The sequence below is a fragment of the Bos grunniens genome, chromosome 3 (assembly GCF_055505025.1).
Source record: "Bos grunniens cultivar Pamir isolate PY7600 chromosome 3, Bosgru_T2T1.0, whole genome shotgun sequence".
Lineage (NCBI taxonomy): Eukaryota > Metazoa > Chordata > Mammalia > Artiodactyla > Bovidae > Bos > Bos grunniens.
In genome coordinates, this window is record NC_141167.1 from 15,568,053 (window position 1) to 15,583,901 (window position 15,849).

The window sequence follows — 15,849 nt, forward strand, 5'->3', positions numbered from 1 at the left end:
AGAGCTTATGGTCTTAAACTTCAGTGAGTATAAGAATTCCCTGGAGAATCTGTTAAAAGATTCCTTGGCCCCATTCCCAGACATTTTGACTTATTGGATATTTCTACTGTTTATGTCTAACAAGTACCTGTAGGTGATTTTGGTGTAGGCATTCTTTGGGCCATACTTTGAGATCCTTGGGCCAGTGGGAGATACTAAGACATTAATTTTGTTTTGCTTATCTGCCTATTTCCATAGATAACTTCAGGTAACTTCTAAGAAATATTTTTAAATTAATTAAAAAATTAGGAAAGATAGAAATGAGATAGAAATATAAGATGCAGATACACAACTTTCCAGATGCTAAGATCCTATATCATTGATAAAATTGGACCACATGTTTGGCTCTTAACTTCCAGGCAATCAAACCAAAAAGTCCTAGCCTCATATCATAAACAGGAAAATAAAGCTTAAAGAAATTAAGAAAGTTTCTTGCATTTATACAAATAATACATGGCAGAGCCAAGATTGGAACTTAAAGTTTATTGTTAACCAATAAATTCACTGCACATGACAGAACATAAAATATAATGAAAATAAAGAAAAATATAAAGAAGAAAATAAATATCAACCATAGTTTAGCTACTGTTAGCCACTGCTAAAAATTTAGGGCTTTTTTTCTAGTTGATTTTAAGATAGTTTTAATTTTTTCTGATTAAATAAGTATACTTACTTTAAAAGCTTTGGAAGAGAAGAAAGTGTAAAGGAGGGAACAAAAATCCATGTTTCTATAAGCCAGTGATAAACACTTCAGTATTTTAATATATTTCTTAATAGGCTTGTGTTAGGCTTTTCTATTTACATGTACATTTTTTCACAACAGTAATGGAATTTTGTATACACGAAGTTTTATATCCTTTTCAGTATGTTGGTGAGCTTTTCCTATCTTGTTAAAATATTTTAAAAGTATAGTTTTTTTCTGGCTGCTTAAAATTCCAACTCATAGCTTTATCATAATTGAATCATTCCACGACCATTGGATATTTAGGCTTTATTTATTTATTGTTAGAAAGCTGCAATGAGCATAAATATTTGTTATTATGACTGAAGAGAAACAGACACTCTCCACTGCTGGTAGTGATTTATGTTGATATAATATTCTTCAGGTATTAAACAATTTGAAAATGTTAACGTCCTTTCCAGTAATTCAGTTTCTAGGCATCTCTCCAAAAGACCCCAGACTTTTTAATTATTTTCCATGCTTTGAACTGTCTTTTCCTTAGGATCTAAACGCTCTTCCCACAGCAATGCTTATTTTTATGGCTTCTTCAAGAACAAGCGAATAGTTTTGTTTGACACTCTACTAGAAGAGTATTCTGTACTAAACAAAGACATCCAGGAGGAGTCTGGCATGGAACCCCGCAATGATGGAGAAGGGGACAGTGAAGAAATAAAAGCTAAAGTTAAAGTGAGTTCTTCTTTTCCTAAGAGACCCTGGCTTAGTTTTTATAAACAGTTTCTGTGACAGCTCAAAATAACCTTAATTTCTATGTAGTGAGTGTTGAACTCAGGGAGACTATCAAATAAAAATATAACTGCCCCTTTATAATTGTGGTATTTGGGAAAGAATATCACTGTTGTTACATGTTAACTATCTTTCAAGCTTTCACAGAATGTTCACAAGTATAAGATAGGAAAATTTGTATGATTATAAACTGTTTTTAAAACAGGGACTTTATATATAATTCCTGATATGTTTATGATTGAAGAATTCCCACAGACAAGATAAAGAGGAGATAATAATCATCTCATTTTTAACTTCACTGAGAATGTAGTAATTATAGGCTTTGGTGATGGAGAGACTTAAATCTGAATCCTGTTGTCATTTAGTAGCTGTGCATTTTGGAGTATACTGTGTAACTTGGTCAGTTTTCTTTTGTTTGCTTAAACATTTATGAATTGTAAACTCTGCTGAGATACTTTCTTTGGAATTCAGAAACGAAGAGGGAAACCTTGCTGTCAAGGAGCTTATAGTCTAAAGGGGAGAAAGTCATACAAGCACAGCTCCATATGGTAGCAGCAGCAGCAAAGCTATATATACTGGATGCAGTGATAGCATAAGAGAAGAGATTTCTTTAATCTGATCTTATAGTCTGAGAAAGCTTCTTCTGAATCTTCTAGATGAGGTCAACTGATGGTAATTAGCAAAATCTAATGGCACCCCACTCCAGTACTCTTGCTTGGAAAATCCCATGGACGGAGGAGCCTGGTAGGCTGCAATCCATGGGGTCGCTAAGAGTCGGACACGACTGAGCAACTTCACTTTCATTTTCATGCATTGGAGAAGGAAATGGCAACCCACTCCAGTGTTCTTGCCTGGAGAATCCCAGGGACGGGGGAGCCTGGTGGGCTGCCGTCTATGGGGTCGCACAGAGTCGGACACGACTGAAGTGACTTAGCAAAGTATACCGAGACTAAATGGGGAAGGGGAGACAGTGATAAGAAAACAATATATGTTTAATCAGAAACAGTCTCTAGTAGTTGCATATGTGATGGGACACGTCATCAGCTTTGATGGCATTCAGAGATGATTTGAGATCTGTGTAACTGTGCAAATAAGTTAAGCTGTCTAAATCTTTGATTTCTTAACTGATAGACAATGCCAGCAGGGGCTCTCATCTTGAAACTATTGACATCTTGGACCAGATAGTTTTTCACTGTGGGAGGCTGTCTTGTGCCTCATGAGATGTTTAGCAGCATCCTTGGCCTCTCCCTACCAGGTGCCAGTATCAGTCCCTCCTTTCCCAGCAATTGTGACAATGGAAAATGTCACTAGATATTCCCAGATGTCCCCAGGGTTGGGAGAAAGGAGGCAAGATCACTGCTAGTTGAAAAACACTGAGATAAAGATGCCTACCTTTTAGGGTTGTGAAGATTAAATGAAATAGTACATGAGAAAAACCTGTGTACTCTGAGTACCAGTAGAAAAAACTGTTACCATTGAGCATCTGTTTTGATTTTAAAGAGATGGTCTAATAGAGTGCCTGGACTGTTATAAATATCTAGATGGAACAAAATGTGAAGGGGTTAAATAGCATTGGATGAGGGTTAACTCTTTGGATTGTATTTTTTTTTTAAATAGATTTATTTTATCAGGCTATTGGGATAAAAGTCATTTTGGTCTGACCAAGGATCATAGGATTTTAAGCTAGTAATAGCTCTTAAGGTCATCTTATAGATAGGAAAACTGAAGTCCAGAAAGAGTAACCAGGTAAGAACACTGGGGAATCATGCACGTTCAGCAGGTCAACTTGCTGAAGTGGTATCTACACACAGGGTAGATGACGATAGCCAGACCTGCGTGTTAGATAGTGGTCTGCTGGTTTCAAGCAATCTAATGAAATTACTGACCTTTAGTATCTATGAGGGAGAAGGCAATGGCAACCCACTCCAGTACTCTTGCCTGGAAAATCCCATGGATGGAGGGGCCTGGCGGGCTGCAGTCCGTGGTGTTGCTAGGAGTCGGACGGGACTGAGCAACTTCACTTTCACTTTTCACTTTCATGCATTGGAGAAGGAAATGGCAACCCACTCCAGTGTTCTTGCCTGGAGAATCCCAGGGACGGGGGAGCTTGGTGGGCTGCCATCTATGGGGTCGCACAGAGTCGGACACAACTGAAGCGACTTAGCAGCAGCAGTATCTATGAGACCCTGGAGGAGGAAATGACAGCCCACTTAGTATTCTTGCCTGGAGAATCCCATGGGCAGAGGAGCCTGGTGGGCTACAGTCCATGGGGTCACAAAGAGTCGGACATGACTGAAGTGACTTAACACATCTAACACAGTATCTATGAGAACAGTATTCTTTGGTTTAGCAATCTTAGAAAAGGTTTGGTTTAGATCTTAGAAAAGGTTAGTCTTTTGAACTATGTTGAGTGGAGTTTGAGTTATTTTGCTAGCTTCTTAAAGAGCCTGATTTATTTCATTGATAGCTGCAAAAATTTAATTTTTTAAAATTAAAAAAAATTATTTTGTTTGTGGTTGTGCCAGGTCTTCATTGCTGCATGCAGGCTTTCTCTGGTTGTGGTGAGTGGAGGCTGCTCTTTGTTGTGGCGTGCAGCCTTTCCATTGCTTCTCTTGTTGTGGAGCACAGGCTTCAGTAGATGTGACACGTGGGTTCAGTAGTTATGGCATACAGGCTTAATTGCTCCTCAGTATGTGGAATCTTCCCAGACCAGGGATTGAACCAGTGTCCCCTGCTTTGGCAGGCAGATTCTTATCCACTGTACCACGAGGAAGTCCAGATGCAAATATTTTAGCATGTATGTATAAATTACATAGTCTTGCCCTAGAGAACCTGTAGTAGAGGAGACTAGATGTGGCTCATAGTTTAAGGCAGGGGGTGGTAAATAAGTGGCTGAAATAGTGTGACTTTTAGAAATTAAGAAATGAATGCAGATTCTAATGGTTAGACAGATTTCTTAAAAGAGAGGAAATATTTGAACTAGGCAGAATTTTGACTTGGGGCTGGAGCTTTTCAGGATGAAGATATGTAATGAATAAAGCTATAAAAACAACTGCACAATGGCTATTCTAAGACTAATGAATAAATGGATTCTTGCAGAAGGGGATAGAAAGGTAGGCCGGGACCAGTTTGTAAAGTACTTCTTCCTGAAGACATTCTAGTGGTTGTTTTCAGTGACCTGAAAAGTTTTGATTGATTTGGGTAGAGGCCAAGGGGCTTCCCTGGTGTTTCAGATGATAAAGAATCTGCCTGCAATGCAGGAGACCCAGGTTCAATCCCTGGGTCAGGAAGATCCCTTGGGAGAAAGAGGCCAAAGCTTGTTTTAGGAAGTTTAAGATTTGATGGCAACATATATGATAGAGCAAAGATTAGAGGCAAAGGGGACTACTAGGGACTTACTGCATCAGGATCACCAAGATAGGCATGAAATAAGGGCCTACACTAGAGTGAGAGGTCAGAATAAGTGTGGAGTCATAATAAAAGATGGATTTAAAGGACTTATGGTGATTGCTATTGTGGAGACTGAAGGAGAAAGTCAAAGATTGACCCAAATCTCATGTATTGCTTTTTAGTGCATGTATACAGGTGAGGTGATTTTGGTAGGATATCAATATTTGAAATTTGAATGGCTATATGTGTATTAATGAATATTAGGAAAAAGATCAAACTAGTGTATCATGATTTCATGAAAATTGTCATTTGGGATAAGGCTAAGTTAAAAAGTGAATTTATTTTTAAAAAGATATTAAATAATCACACAGCGGATACACAAGTGTGGCAGAAGTTTAGGATATAGTGGTTTATTCAGCACCTGCTACTGTATACCTACTACACATATTAATACAACACAGTGGGGAATGCAGAAATGATTTTAAGTCTGGAGAGTGTAGAGAGGATGAAGTGTTTCAATTTGAGCAGATGTTTAAAGAAGAAAACTAAATCCCTCTTCTTAGAGATAAATATTATTAACATTTCGATGAGTATCTCTATACTGGCTATTCACATTTTAAAAGAAGTCTAGGAGACTTTCTCCCTGCAGTTTATCCTTCAGAAGACAAATTCAGTAATTAGAACAACCTGTCTCAAAAGCATTTTAAGTGAAAGGAAAAATTTAAATATATAAAAACTGTCCCTTTATAGAAGAAAACAAGTATTTCCCCAGCAAGAGCTAGGGTCATGTGAATGTCTTCCCAGTTGATAAGTATAATAGAAAGAGGACAAGATCCATAGGTGTGAATTCGGGTTTTACCCACTGCTTATTAGCATGATAATCTTAAGACATTTTAACTTTCTGCCGTCTCTAAAATGAAGATAGTACTTCCCATCTTGCCCAGCTTGCTGTTGTGAGGATCCAATGAATCAGCTTGTGAATTTTATTTTATGAAAAGGAAAGTGCTATAGAAAAGAGAAAGATACTTATTTTTTTTCTTATATGTAAAATTAGCATGGGAAGAAAAGAAAATCCAATTTTATCTTAAGAATCTATTACAAATAAACAAGTTTCATTTTTGCAAAAATGACCCTTATTTAAGCTCTTGTCATTCCATATCTTTGAACATGACTCCATGGAGTTCTGAATAGCTTCCTAAACGCAGACATCAAACCAAGATACAAGAGCCTATGTTTTCTAATAGAGACCTGCTTGTTTTATAAAAGGATTAATTCATAGTTCAGATTAAGAAGCAATGAGGCTGATGATAGCTGCCTTGTAGTAGTGGAGATTAACAAACTGTTTGTAAAATATCTAATAATACAATGTCTGGTTCATAGGTCATTTAATGAATGGAAACTGTTATCATTATTATTAAACATAGCAGCCTATTTTGCTTATTACTAAAGTAATAGATAAATTAGAAAACATGAGTAATCCAACTAACCATAAACATCTTACTATATCTATTTCTGTGTTTTTTTTTTATTAAAAATCATTTTTCCTCTTATTGGGTATATGGGTTTCCAGTTTTTTACTGTTAAAAATATTCTTGCAATGAATATTTTTGTATGAAAATCTTCAGTTACATCTCTTAATTTCCCCCTTAGAATAGATGTCTATTAATTAGTGCTTTGTTCTTCCCTCTTGATGGCCATTCCCTGAAGGCACAGGTACAAGTGTTTCTTAGCCATTTAAGAAACTAGGCTAGTTAGCTCTTTCTTTACTTTCTCTACCAAGTGTATTCTGACCTAGATTCTGATCTTTAAAAGGAAAAGAGATAGTAAATGTAAAAGCTGTCTTGCCAATCACTTTTAATCTATCCGTCTTTTTCATGCATCTACCCAGCCTTGTTTTTAAGTGGTCATTTTCCTTAAAGATGAGGAATTGGTGAAGAAATGGAAAACTGGTAGAATAGCTGGATTCCAGTATTTTGCTGCCTGTGTTCCCATTAGGTTGTGTTTTTCTAAGGTGTAGAAAACAAAATCAGTTCCATGTTCATCTGTTTGTACTTCACTCTTTTAAGTAGCTGGAGTTTATTTCAAAACTGTTAGCCTTCACTTTCTAGAATATATATTCTCTCATTGCTTGCTGCAGAACTGATAAGTCTCCCATAGATGAAGCTGTTTTTTTTAAGCTTTTTTATTATTTTGTTTAAATTTGTATATCTTTGTTGACATTTTATTTGCTTGATGTCTTAATTGATATGATGTGTTAACATTCTCTATTATGATACATTTGTCAGATTTTCTTTGTAAGTCTGATAATTTTGAATGAATATATCCTGAGGCGTTAGTATTAGGAACATATACATTTAAAATTATGTGTCCTCCAGGTAAATTGAATCTTTTATCATTCTTTTGTTACTTTCTTTAATAATCCTTTTTGCCTTTAAGTTGATTTCGTCTGGTGTTAATACAGCGACACCATATAACTATTGGTTAATATTTGCTGGATGTCATCCTTTAACTTTTTAAAAATAGTATCGAGATAGAATTTACCATTGTAACCATTTTAAAGTGTACAATTTAGTGTTTTTTAAGTATATTCTTAATGTGCAGCCATCACCATATCACTTTCATCCTTTTACTTTTAACCTTACCATGTATATTTGTCTCACACATAGATATACTTTGTGGTTATGGTTGCTTTTAAATCCAAACTGACACTAGCTTTTTTTTGACTAGCTTTGTTTGTTCACATATATTGTGATTACAGATATATTTTAAATTGTTTCTGCCATATTATTTTATGCCCTTTTTTCCCCTTTATCCTTTTCATATCCCCCCACCCCACCTCCACCCCAAACATACATCTCCTTCTGCTTTATTTTTAGAAATGATGGAAGGTTTTTAAAAAATTACATTTGAGTTTTCATTTAGGTTTGAAGGTTCATATGTGACTGTTCTTTTATGGTTGCTGTTAAAAATAAATCATGCCCACAAAGCCTAAAATCTTAAAATATACAATATCTTCACTGCTTCCTAAACAATCCAGGAACCTTAAATAAACAGTTTGATCTAATGACCCCTTTCATGTTATATTTTAGTTTTATCTTGTTCATTTTTCTTTTTTCTTTTTGGCTGCATGCAGCATGTGTGATCTTAGCTCCCCGACCAGGGATCAAACCCACGTCCCTTGCAGTGGAAGAATGGAGTCTTAACCACTGGATCACCAGGGAAGCCCCTCACACATTCCTTTTAAAAATTACTTTGCTTCTTCCAGAAGTATATGCTTTAGAAATTTCTTTTTTTTTTTTTCATTTTATTTATTTAACTTAACAATAATGTATTGGTTTTGCCATATATCAAAATGAATCCGCCACAGGTATACATGTGTTCCCCATCCTGAACCCTCCTCCCTCCTCCCTCCCCGTACCATCCCTCTGGGTCGTCCCAGTGCACCAGCCCCAAGCATCCAGTATCGTGCATCGAACCTGGACTGGCGACTCGTTTCATATGTGATATTATACATGTTTCAATGCCATTCTCCCAAATCATCTCACCTTCTCTCTCTCCCACAGAGTCCAAAAGACTGTTCTATACATCAGTGTCTCTTTTGCTGTCTCGTATACAGGGTTATTGTTACCATCTTTCTAAATTCCATATATATGCGTTAGTATACTGTATTAGTGTTTTTCTTTCTGGCTTACTTCACTCTGTATAATAGGCTCCAGTTTCATCCACCTCATTAGAACTGGTTCAAATGTATTCTTTTTAATGGCTGAGTAATACTCCATTGTATATATGTAGAAATTTCTTTGGAAAATTCTGGTTTTGTTTTTATTTTGCTCTCATTCTTGATGTCAATCCAAGATTGACAGCTGTTTCTCCTAGCACTTTAAAGATACCGTTCTCTTTTGTTCTGGTTTCCTTTGTTCCTGTTGAAAAAGTCTGCTCTGAGCTTAGTTGTCTTTTACTTATTTATTTTTTAGTTCTTTCTGGTTATTCTTAAGATTTCTCTTTGATTTTTGTGTTGTGCAAGTATGAACTTTATCCCAGTCCTGCTTGGGATGTATTGTAGCTCCTATAAGGACTCATGTCTTTTCCTGAAGTTTAAAAAATTTTTTCCATTATATCTTTTTTTGTTTTGTTTTATTTATTTATTTATTTTTAAATGTATTTATTTTAATTGGAGGCTTACTTTACAGTATTGTATTGGTTTTGCCATACATTGACATGAATCCGCCACGGGTTTTATCTTTGAGTATTGCTTCTTTCCCATTCTCCCCAGTTTATCTTTCTGGAATTCCAGTTAGATGAATGTTATACCATCTCATTCTGTCTCCCACAGATGCTGACACTTTTAAATTTGTCTCTTGGAGCTCCACATTCCAGTTCATAGATTCTTTCTTTAGCTATATTTAGTCTGTTCTTTGACCAGTCCATTGTGTTTTAAAGTTCTGTTTGGTTCTTTTTGAAATCAGTCATTTCTGGTAGCCTCTTTTTCCTTTCTCATGTTTTCAGTTCCCTTGTTTGTATGTTTGCTGTGCTAAGTCGCTTCAGTCATGTCTGACTCTTTGCGACCCCAGGGACTATAGCCTTCCAGGCTTCTCTATCCATGGAGTTCTCCAGGCAAGAATACTGGAGTGGGTAGTCATTCCCTTCTCCAGGGGATCTTCCCGACCCAGGGATTGAACCCGCATCTCTTACATCTCCTGCATTAGCAGGCAAGTTCTTTACCACTAGCGCCACCTGGGAAGCCCACCCTTCTTTGTTTATTTCATATTCTGTATCTGATGGTTCCATTATCTGAAGTCTTAAGGAACTACTGCAACCCTGTATTGTTTCTGCTTACTCTTACTTACTGTGGCTTGTTTTCTGAAGTGTTTGATAATTTTTACTGTAAATTCATAATAGTTCAGTAATCTTAACCTTCAGGAATCTTGAAGGGTCTGGGTTTAGGGTATATTCCTTAATAGAGCATTTGCATTTGCTTCTATCAGTTGCCCCTAGTGCTAGCAAGCCAGCTTGGCCTTTTCTGGTCCGTGCAGATAATGTTTTTGACTTTTTTTTCTTTCTTTTTTGCCACGCATGCCATTGGGCATGCAGAATCTTAGTTCCCCAACCAGGAATCAAATCCACACCCCCTGCATTGGAAGTGTGGAGTCTTAACCACTGGACTACCAGGGAAGTCCCATGATTTTAATTTCAATAAGAGACTTTTGTTTTTCTCCACTTTAGGTGAGCTTGACACAATTGGGTTATTTTGCCAGCATTTTTTCCCTCTAGCTCACTCTTTGACTCAGAGTATAGCCGTTCATAGTTTTATACAAGGAATGTTAATTTCAACTCCTCAGCTTTGGCTTTTCCTTACTTTAAAGTAAACTTAACTGTATGTTTAAAAGGATATTTGTTTTACCTTATTAAGCATTTTTTAGATGTTTTTCAGAGTATGTGTGTATTGGTGAGTGAATGTAGGTATGCACATGTGAGTGTGTGTATAAGAAATTGTTCATTGTGTCTTGGCACTATTTAAATTGAACCTGGAAAGTTTATAAACAATGAGAGTTTTATTTGGCTTTGTAAACATTATATTGTGTCATTCATATGACTACCTATCATTTATGTTTATTTTAAAAGCAGTACTATAACAATATACAAATGATTACATATTTGTTAACTAAAAATTATTTATTTGATAAATGTTGAATAATTTATTTTTCTATCTATACTTGTGTAAAAGTTGAAAGCACAGGTCTCTGGCATCAGACTACTTGGCTTCAAATCCCAGGTTTTCTGTTTATTGGCTTGTGGCCATAGGAAAATTAGCTAACCTCTCTGTACCTAGATTTTCTCATCTGTAAAGTGGTAATAAGTATTCTTAATTCATATCATGATTATGATGTATAAATAATACAGTATATAGCACAGAGGGCCTGGTACATAGTCAGTATTTGGTACATGTTAGCAACATTTGTTGTTATTTTTTTTTTTTTAATCTTTCCTGACCTATTCTTCATGTGTGTTGAAAGAAAAAAAAAAATATGCATGTGTGTATGTATATTTTTGTGTGTGTATATATATGTATTTACATATATGTATTTTTAATGTTGGTTTGAGGAGCTATGATAAAATTAAGGAAGTAGAAGTCCAATAAATTTTAACGTTAAATTTAACTTTATTAAAGTAATACAAACATATTGTTTAAAAGTTAAGAGTACAAAAAAGCATATGATGAAATACAGTAGTTTCCTGTTCCTCCCTTCTCTGTGCCTCTCACCCTGTCAGGCTCCTCTCCCTACGGATTTCAGCTCTGTTAGCTTCTTCTGACATTTATGCACATCATTTATATATACAATGTATGTATACTATTATCTACTGACACTGTCTTGCCTTTTAGTCATGGTAGACGAGGATTTAGCTCTTGGCCTAGTATGTGCTCTGCTCCTACCTTCCCCCAATTCTTCCAGTATAGTCCAGTTACAGTTCTTGTGTGTGTGTGTTTAATTTATTTAGTTTTAATTGAGGGATAATTGCTTTACAATATTGTGTTGGTTTCTGCCATACATCAACGTAAGTCAGCTGTAGGTGTACATATGTCCCCTTCTTTGAACCTCCCTCCCACCTCCCGCCCCATCCTGTCCCTCTAGGTTGTCACGGAGCCCCAGTTTGAGTTCCCTGAGCCATACAGCACGTTCCCACTGTCTGTCTTCTGTATAAGTGTGCTATTTCCATGCTACTCTCCATTCATCCCACTCTTTCCTTCCACCCCCCAACATGCACCCCACCCCCCACCCCATCCATAAGTCTGTTCTCTATGTCCGTCTCTCAGCCAATATCAAAACACTATTGAAAACGTTATTGTTAAACAATATTGTACCTTTTCACTGCTGAGAATATGTTACCTTTTTTTCCCTCTTGCTTAATAATTGCTTAAAAAAAAAAAAAGTGCTTAGTGTTCCTTTTTCTTTTTGCTAATTCTTCTCACAACTTCTGCCATGTCCCAATATAATTTCCTACAAGGTTAATTGCATCATTAACCTTACTAGTTTTAGTCCCCCTCATCCCTCCTACACCCTGGGAGAGAGCTCTGTTCTCTTTCTTTGGGGTATTTCTCTGAAGTCCTGCTCTCAGCTCTCATAGCAGACCTCCCTGTGGTTATTCTTTTATATTTGGCTGTGCCAGGTCTTAGTTGCGGCGTGTGGGGTGGCATGTGGGATCTAGTTCCCTTACCAGGGGTCAAACCCAGGCCGCCTGCTTTGGGAGCACTGAATCTTAGCCACAGGACCACCAGGCCATTCTTGTATTCCTTTTCCTTTTCTTTAGGTTGAAATCCGTGTTGATCTACTGTATTCTCTCAATAGTGTGCATCTTCTACACGTTTCTTCAGCTTAAAAGGATGCTATGGTGACTGAAAGAGTGCGATCATGGCAGTCCTCAACAGATTGTCTTTTGCACATTGTTCAAATCCGAATGGGTTTTCCTCTTTTATCTGGTGTACAGTTGTCATTCTGGGGTTGCCCTTTACCGTTAGAGATTCCCTTCACTTCTGTCCTTCACTGGGTCTCCTGTGTTCTGTATTCCGTGACTTTTTGTTCTTAATTTACTCCTTCATTTTAGTAAAGAACATCCTCCAGCACCTTCCTGAGAAAGGTTGTGTAGTAAAGGAAAGTTTTTGAGTTCTTGCATCAAAATGCCTTCATTTTTCTGTCACATTTTTTTCCTGTCACTTGACTGGGATTTAGATTTCTAGATTGAAAATACTTTTTCCTCAGGATTTTGAAGGCACTGTTCCATCACCATCTTGATTCCAACATTGCTGGCGAGGTGTCTGAAACCATTCAAATTACTGATCCTTAGTATGTTACCTTTGGAGAAGGCAATGGCAGCCCACTCCAGTACTCTTGCCTGGAAAATCCCATGGATGGAGGAGCCTGGTGGGCTATAGTCCATGGGGTCACTAAGAGTCAGACATGTGGAGCGACTTTACTTTCACTTGGAGATACTTTCAATACTTTCATGCATTGGAGAAGGAAATGGCATCCCACTCCAGTGCTCTTGCCTGGAGAATCCCACGGATGGGGGGGGCCTGGTGGGCTGCCATTTCTGGGGTCGCACAGAGTCGGACACGACTGAAGCGACTTAGCAGCAGCAGCAGTATGTTACCTTATTTTATTCTTCTGGAAAATTGTTGAATCCTTTCTCTGTGTTCTGAAATTTCACATACCTTGGTGTGTGTCTTTTGTTTTTTAAAATTGAAGTATAGTTGATATACAATATTACACTAGTTTCCAGTGTACAACCTTGTGAGTCTGTTTTTACCCATTGTATTGGGTATGTATTTGGCCCTTTTAATTTGGAAGTTGAAGTTCATTGGTTCTAGGAGACTTATTGGAATTGTTTTGTTGATGATTTTCTCCTCTCTATTTTTTCTATTCTTTCTTTTCAGAGTTCTATTATTTGAGTGTTGGCTTCCTTATACTGAACTTTCTTACCTTTTCTTCCCTGCTTTTCCATTTGCTTATCTCTTTCTTCTATTTTCTGGGAGATACATCATCTTCCAATCATTCTATTAAGCTTTAATTTCTAAGAATTATTTTCCCTGTCCCTTTTTTTTTTTTTTTTTGCTGCTCTAGGTCGTCGTTGCTGCATACAGGCTTTCTCTAGTTGCGACCAGCGAGGGCGGCTCTCTAGTTGTGGTGCACCGGCTTCTCACTGCAGTGGCTTCTCTCATTGCAGAGCACGAGCTTTAAAGCACAGGCTCGGTAGTTGTGGTGCACAGGCTTAGTTGCCCTGAGATATGTGGCATCTTCCTAGGACCAAACCTATGTCCTCTGCGTTGGCAGTTGGATTCTTAACCACTGGACCACCAGGGAAGTCCTGAATTTCCCATTTTTTAGAGTACCTTCAGTTTTTCCATGAAAGCAGTATCTCTCTAAATTTTCTCCTTAGGTGATTTGTTTCTTCCATATTGCATTTTTTCTGTATCTGGTCTTCCATCTTGACTCTTACCTTGTGTATCTTATAATATATATAATTGCTTGTCTACTCCTTAGTAAGAGAATGGGCTTCCCTAGTGGCTCAGTTGGGAAAGCATCTGCCCGCCATGCAGGAGACCTGGGTTCAGTCCCTGGGTTGGGAAGATTCCCTGGAGAAGGAAGTGGCAACCCACTCCAATACTCTGGCCTGGAAAATTCCATGGACAGGAGAGCCAGGCAGGCTGCGGTCCATGGATCGCAAAGAATCAGACACGACTGTGCAACTTTCACCTTCTTTGAGTTTAGTAAGAGAATGGGACTAAAAGCCTGGTTGGGTTCTCTGCGCCTGTACATAAGGTTTATCAACTTTGAGCTTCACTGTGGTATGTCCTAGGGGTGCTTGCAGTTGGGGAATTCCTGTTAGGATCTCCTGGTCTTTCCTGGTAGAGGGATCAGAGTTCCCAGGGAGTACTCTTCCAGGCTTTTGTCTGGAGGGCAGTGTTTTGAAAGCCAGGTATGAGGAGAGGGCTAGCTTGGGAGAGGGAGTGCTCAGTAGTCAGTGTACCTTACATACCGTTAGGTAAGCAAATCCACGGTCTGTTGCCGGTGTTCTCAGGCCTTCAACTATGCTGAACTTCCAGCTGAAGTGTCCTTTTCTTTGCCCTATCCAAAACGAGCTTTCAGGCTTTTGCCAGGATGAGGGACGAGCAATTGCCTTTTGCTTGAGTGTGGAGTTGGAGAGGAATCTGTACCATTTCTCAAACAGCTCTCACCCAATTCTTATATTTGCCACAACCTCTTCCTGTTCCTCCCAGTTCAGAAGTACCTGGGTCCTTTGAAGACACTGCAGTGTAAATCAGACTGGTTCTATATATTTTCTCCACTGCTGGCTTATGATTCAACTTTCTTGACCTGCCTAGTCCATTTTTATTTATCTGTCTGCTTTCCTGCTTCCAAAATCTTGTTACTATTGCCAGCTCTCCTGTTTTCCCTATCCTGTTTATGTCTTAAAACAAACAAACAAACTCTTGATTGTAGTTTTACTGGGGTTTTTGGAGGGAATAAAATTAGATGTGAATGTTCCTTCTGCCATTTTAACTTGGAGGTCTCAGTTTTTAAAATGGCAATACATGGTGTTTTTGAAGGTCACAAGTGACATGTACTTATTTGTAGATAATTTGGAAAATAGGAATCATCTGAGGTAGTTAAACATCACTGTATTTCTACCATACAGAAAAAACTGTTAACATTTTGATATGCTTTCAGTCTGTTTTCTTTATTTGGGTATTTTTACATACACATTTGTCTTTTTTCATGATTGGAATCATACTATTTATTTTTAGTTTTGTTTCCTGCTTTCTTCACCTAATGAACCATGTTCCCATGTCAGAACATACTCTTTCAAAACGTTTCTAATGGATGCATAATATGAATGTTGTTTGACACTATCATGAGCAGTTTCCCATGTTATAACATAATCTTTGAAAGCAGAATTTCTAGTGGGATTATAATATGGCTGTTACATGACTTTGTCATGATTTATTTAACTCTTGTCCTATTGATAAAGATTTATATTTTTTCTAACCTAAATTAGACTCATGCAGTCAGAATATGTGTGTCTGGTTCATGATTCTATGTTTGAGCTTAACCCAGTATCTAATGTGGAGTGGCTGGAGGAATGTTTTGTTCAGTGAATGAACAGTTTTGCACGAAAGTCTGATTGTTTCCTTAAGTTAGACTCTAAAAAGGACTCTTACTTGGTTAAAAGGGATAAACTTTTTGAAGTTTCTTGATAGTTTATTTTCAATTTGTTCTTTGATTCAGAATAAGAAACAAGGATGTAAAAACGAGGAGGTGCTTGCTGTACTAGGCCATGAGCTGGGGCACTGGAAATTGGGACACACAGTCAAAAATATCATTATTAGCCAGGTAAGTCTGGAGTAATTCTCTCTCTACCCCTTTTTTCTTGGCCACACTGCCAGCTTCTCCAACCAG

The 15,849-nt window shown here is 37.5% G+C and overlaps 1 protein-coding gene across 3 annotated transcripts in view; it reads left to right on the top strand.

Annotated features, from left to right (window-relative positions):
- The window catches only part of ZMPSTE24 (zinc metallopeptidase STE24), a 43,955-nt gene that overhangs the window by 21,865 nt on the left and 6,241 nt on the right, over window positions 1-15,849 (top strand). For 2 of the 3 annotated variants that reach the window (XM_086381070.1, XM_086381065.1), the window contains 2 exons: window positions 1,263-1,447; window positions 15,679-15,783. In XM_086381070.1, coding sequence (XP_086237196.1) covers window positions 1,263-1,447; window positions 15,679-15,783 — 290 coding nt within the window. The remainder of the gene's footprint in view (window positions 1-1,262; window positions 1,448-15,678; window positions 15,784-15,849) is intronic. The other variant, XR_015156527.1, reaches the window with a different exon arrangement.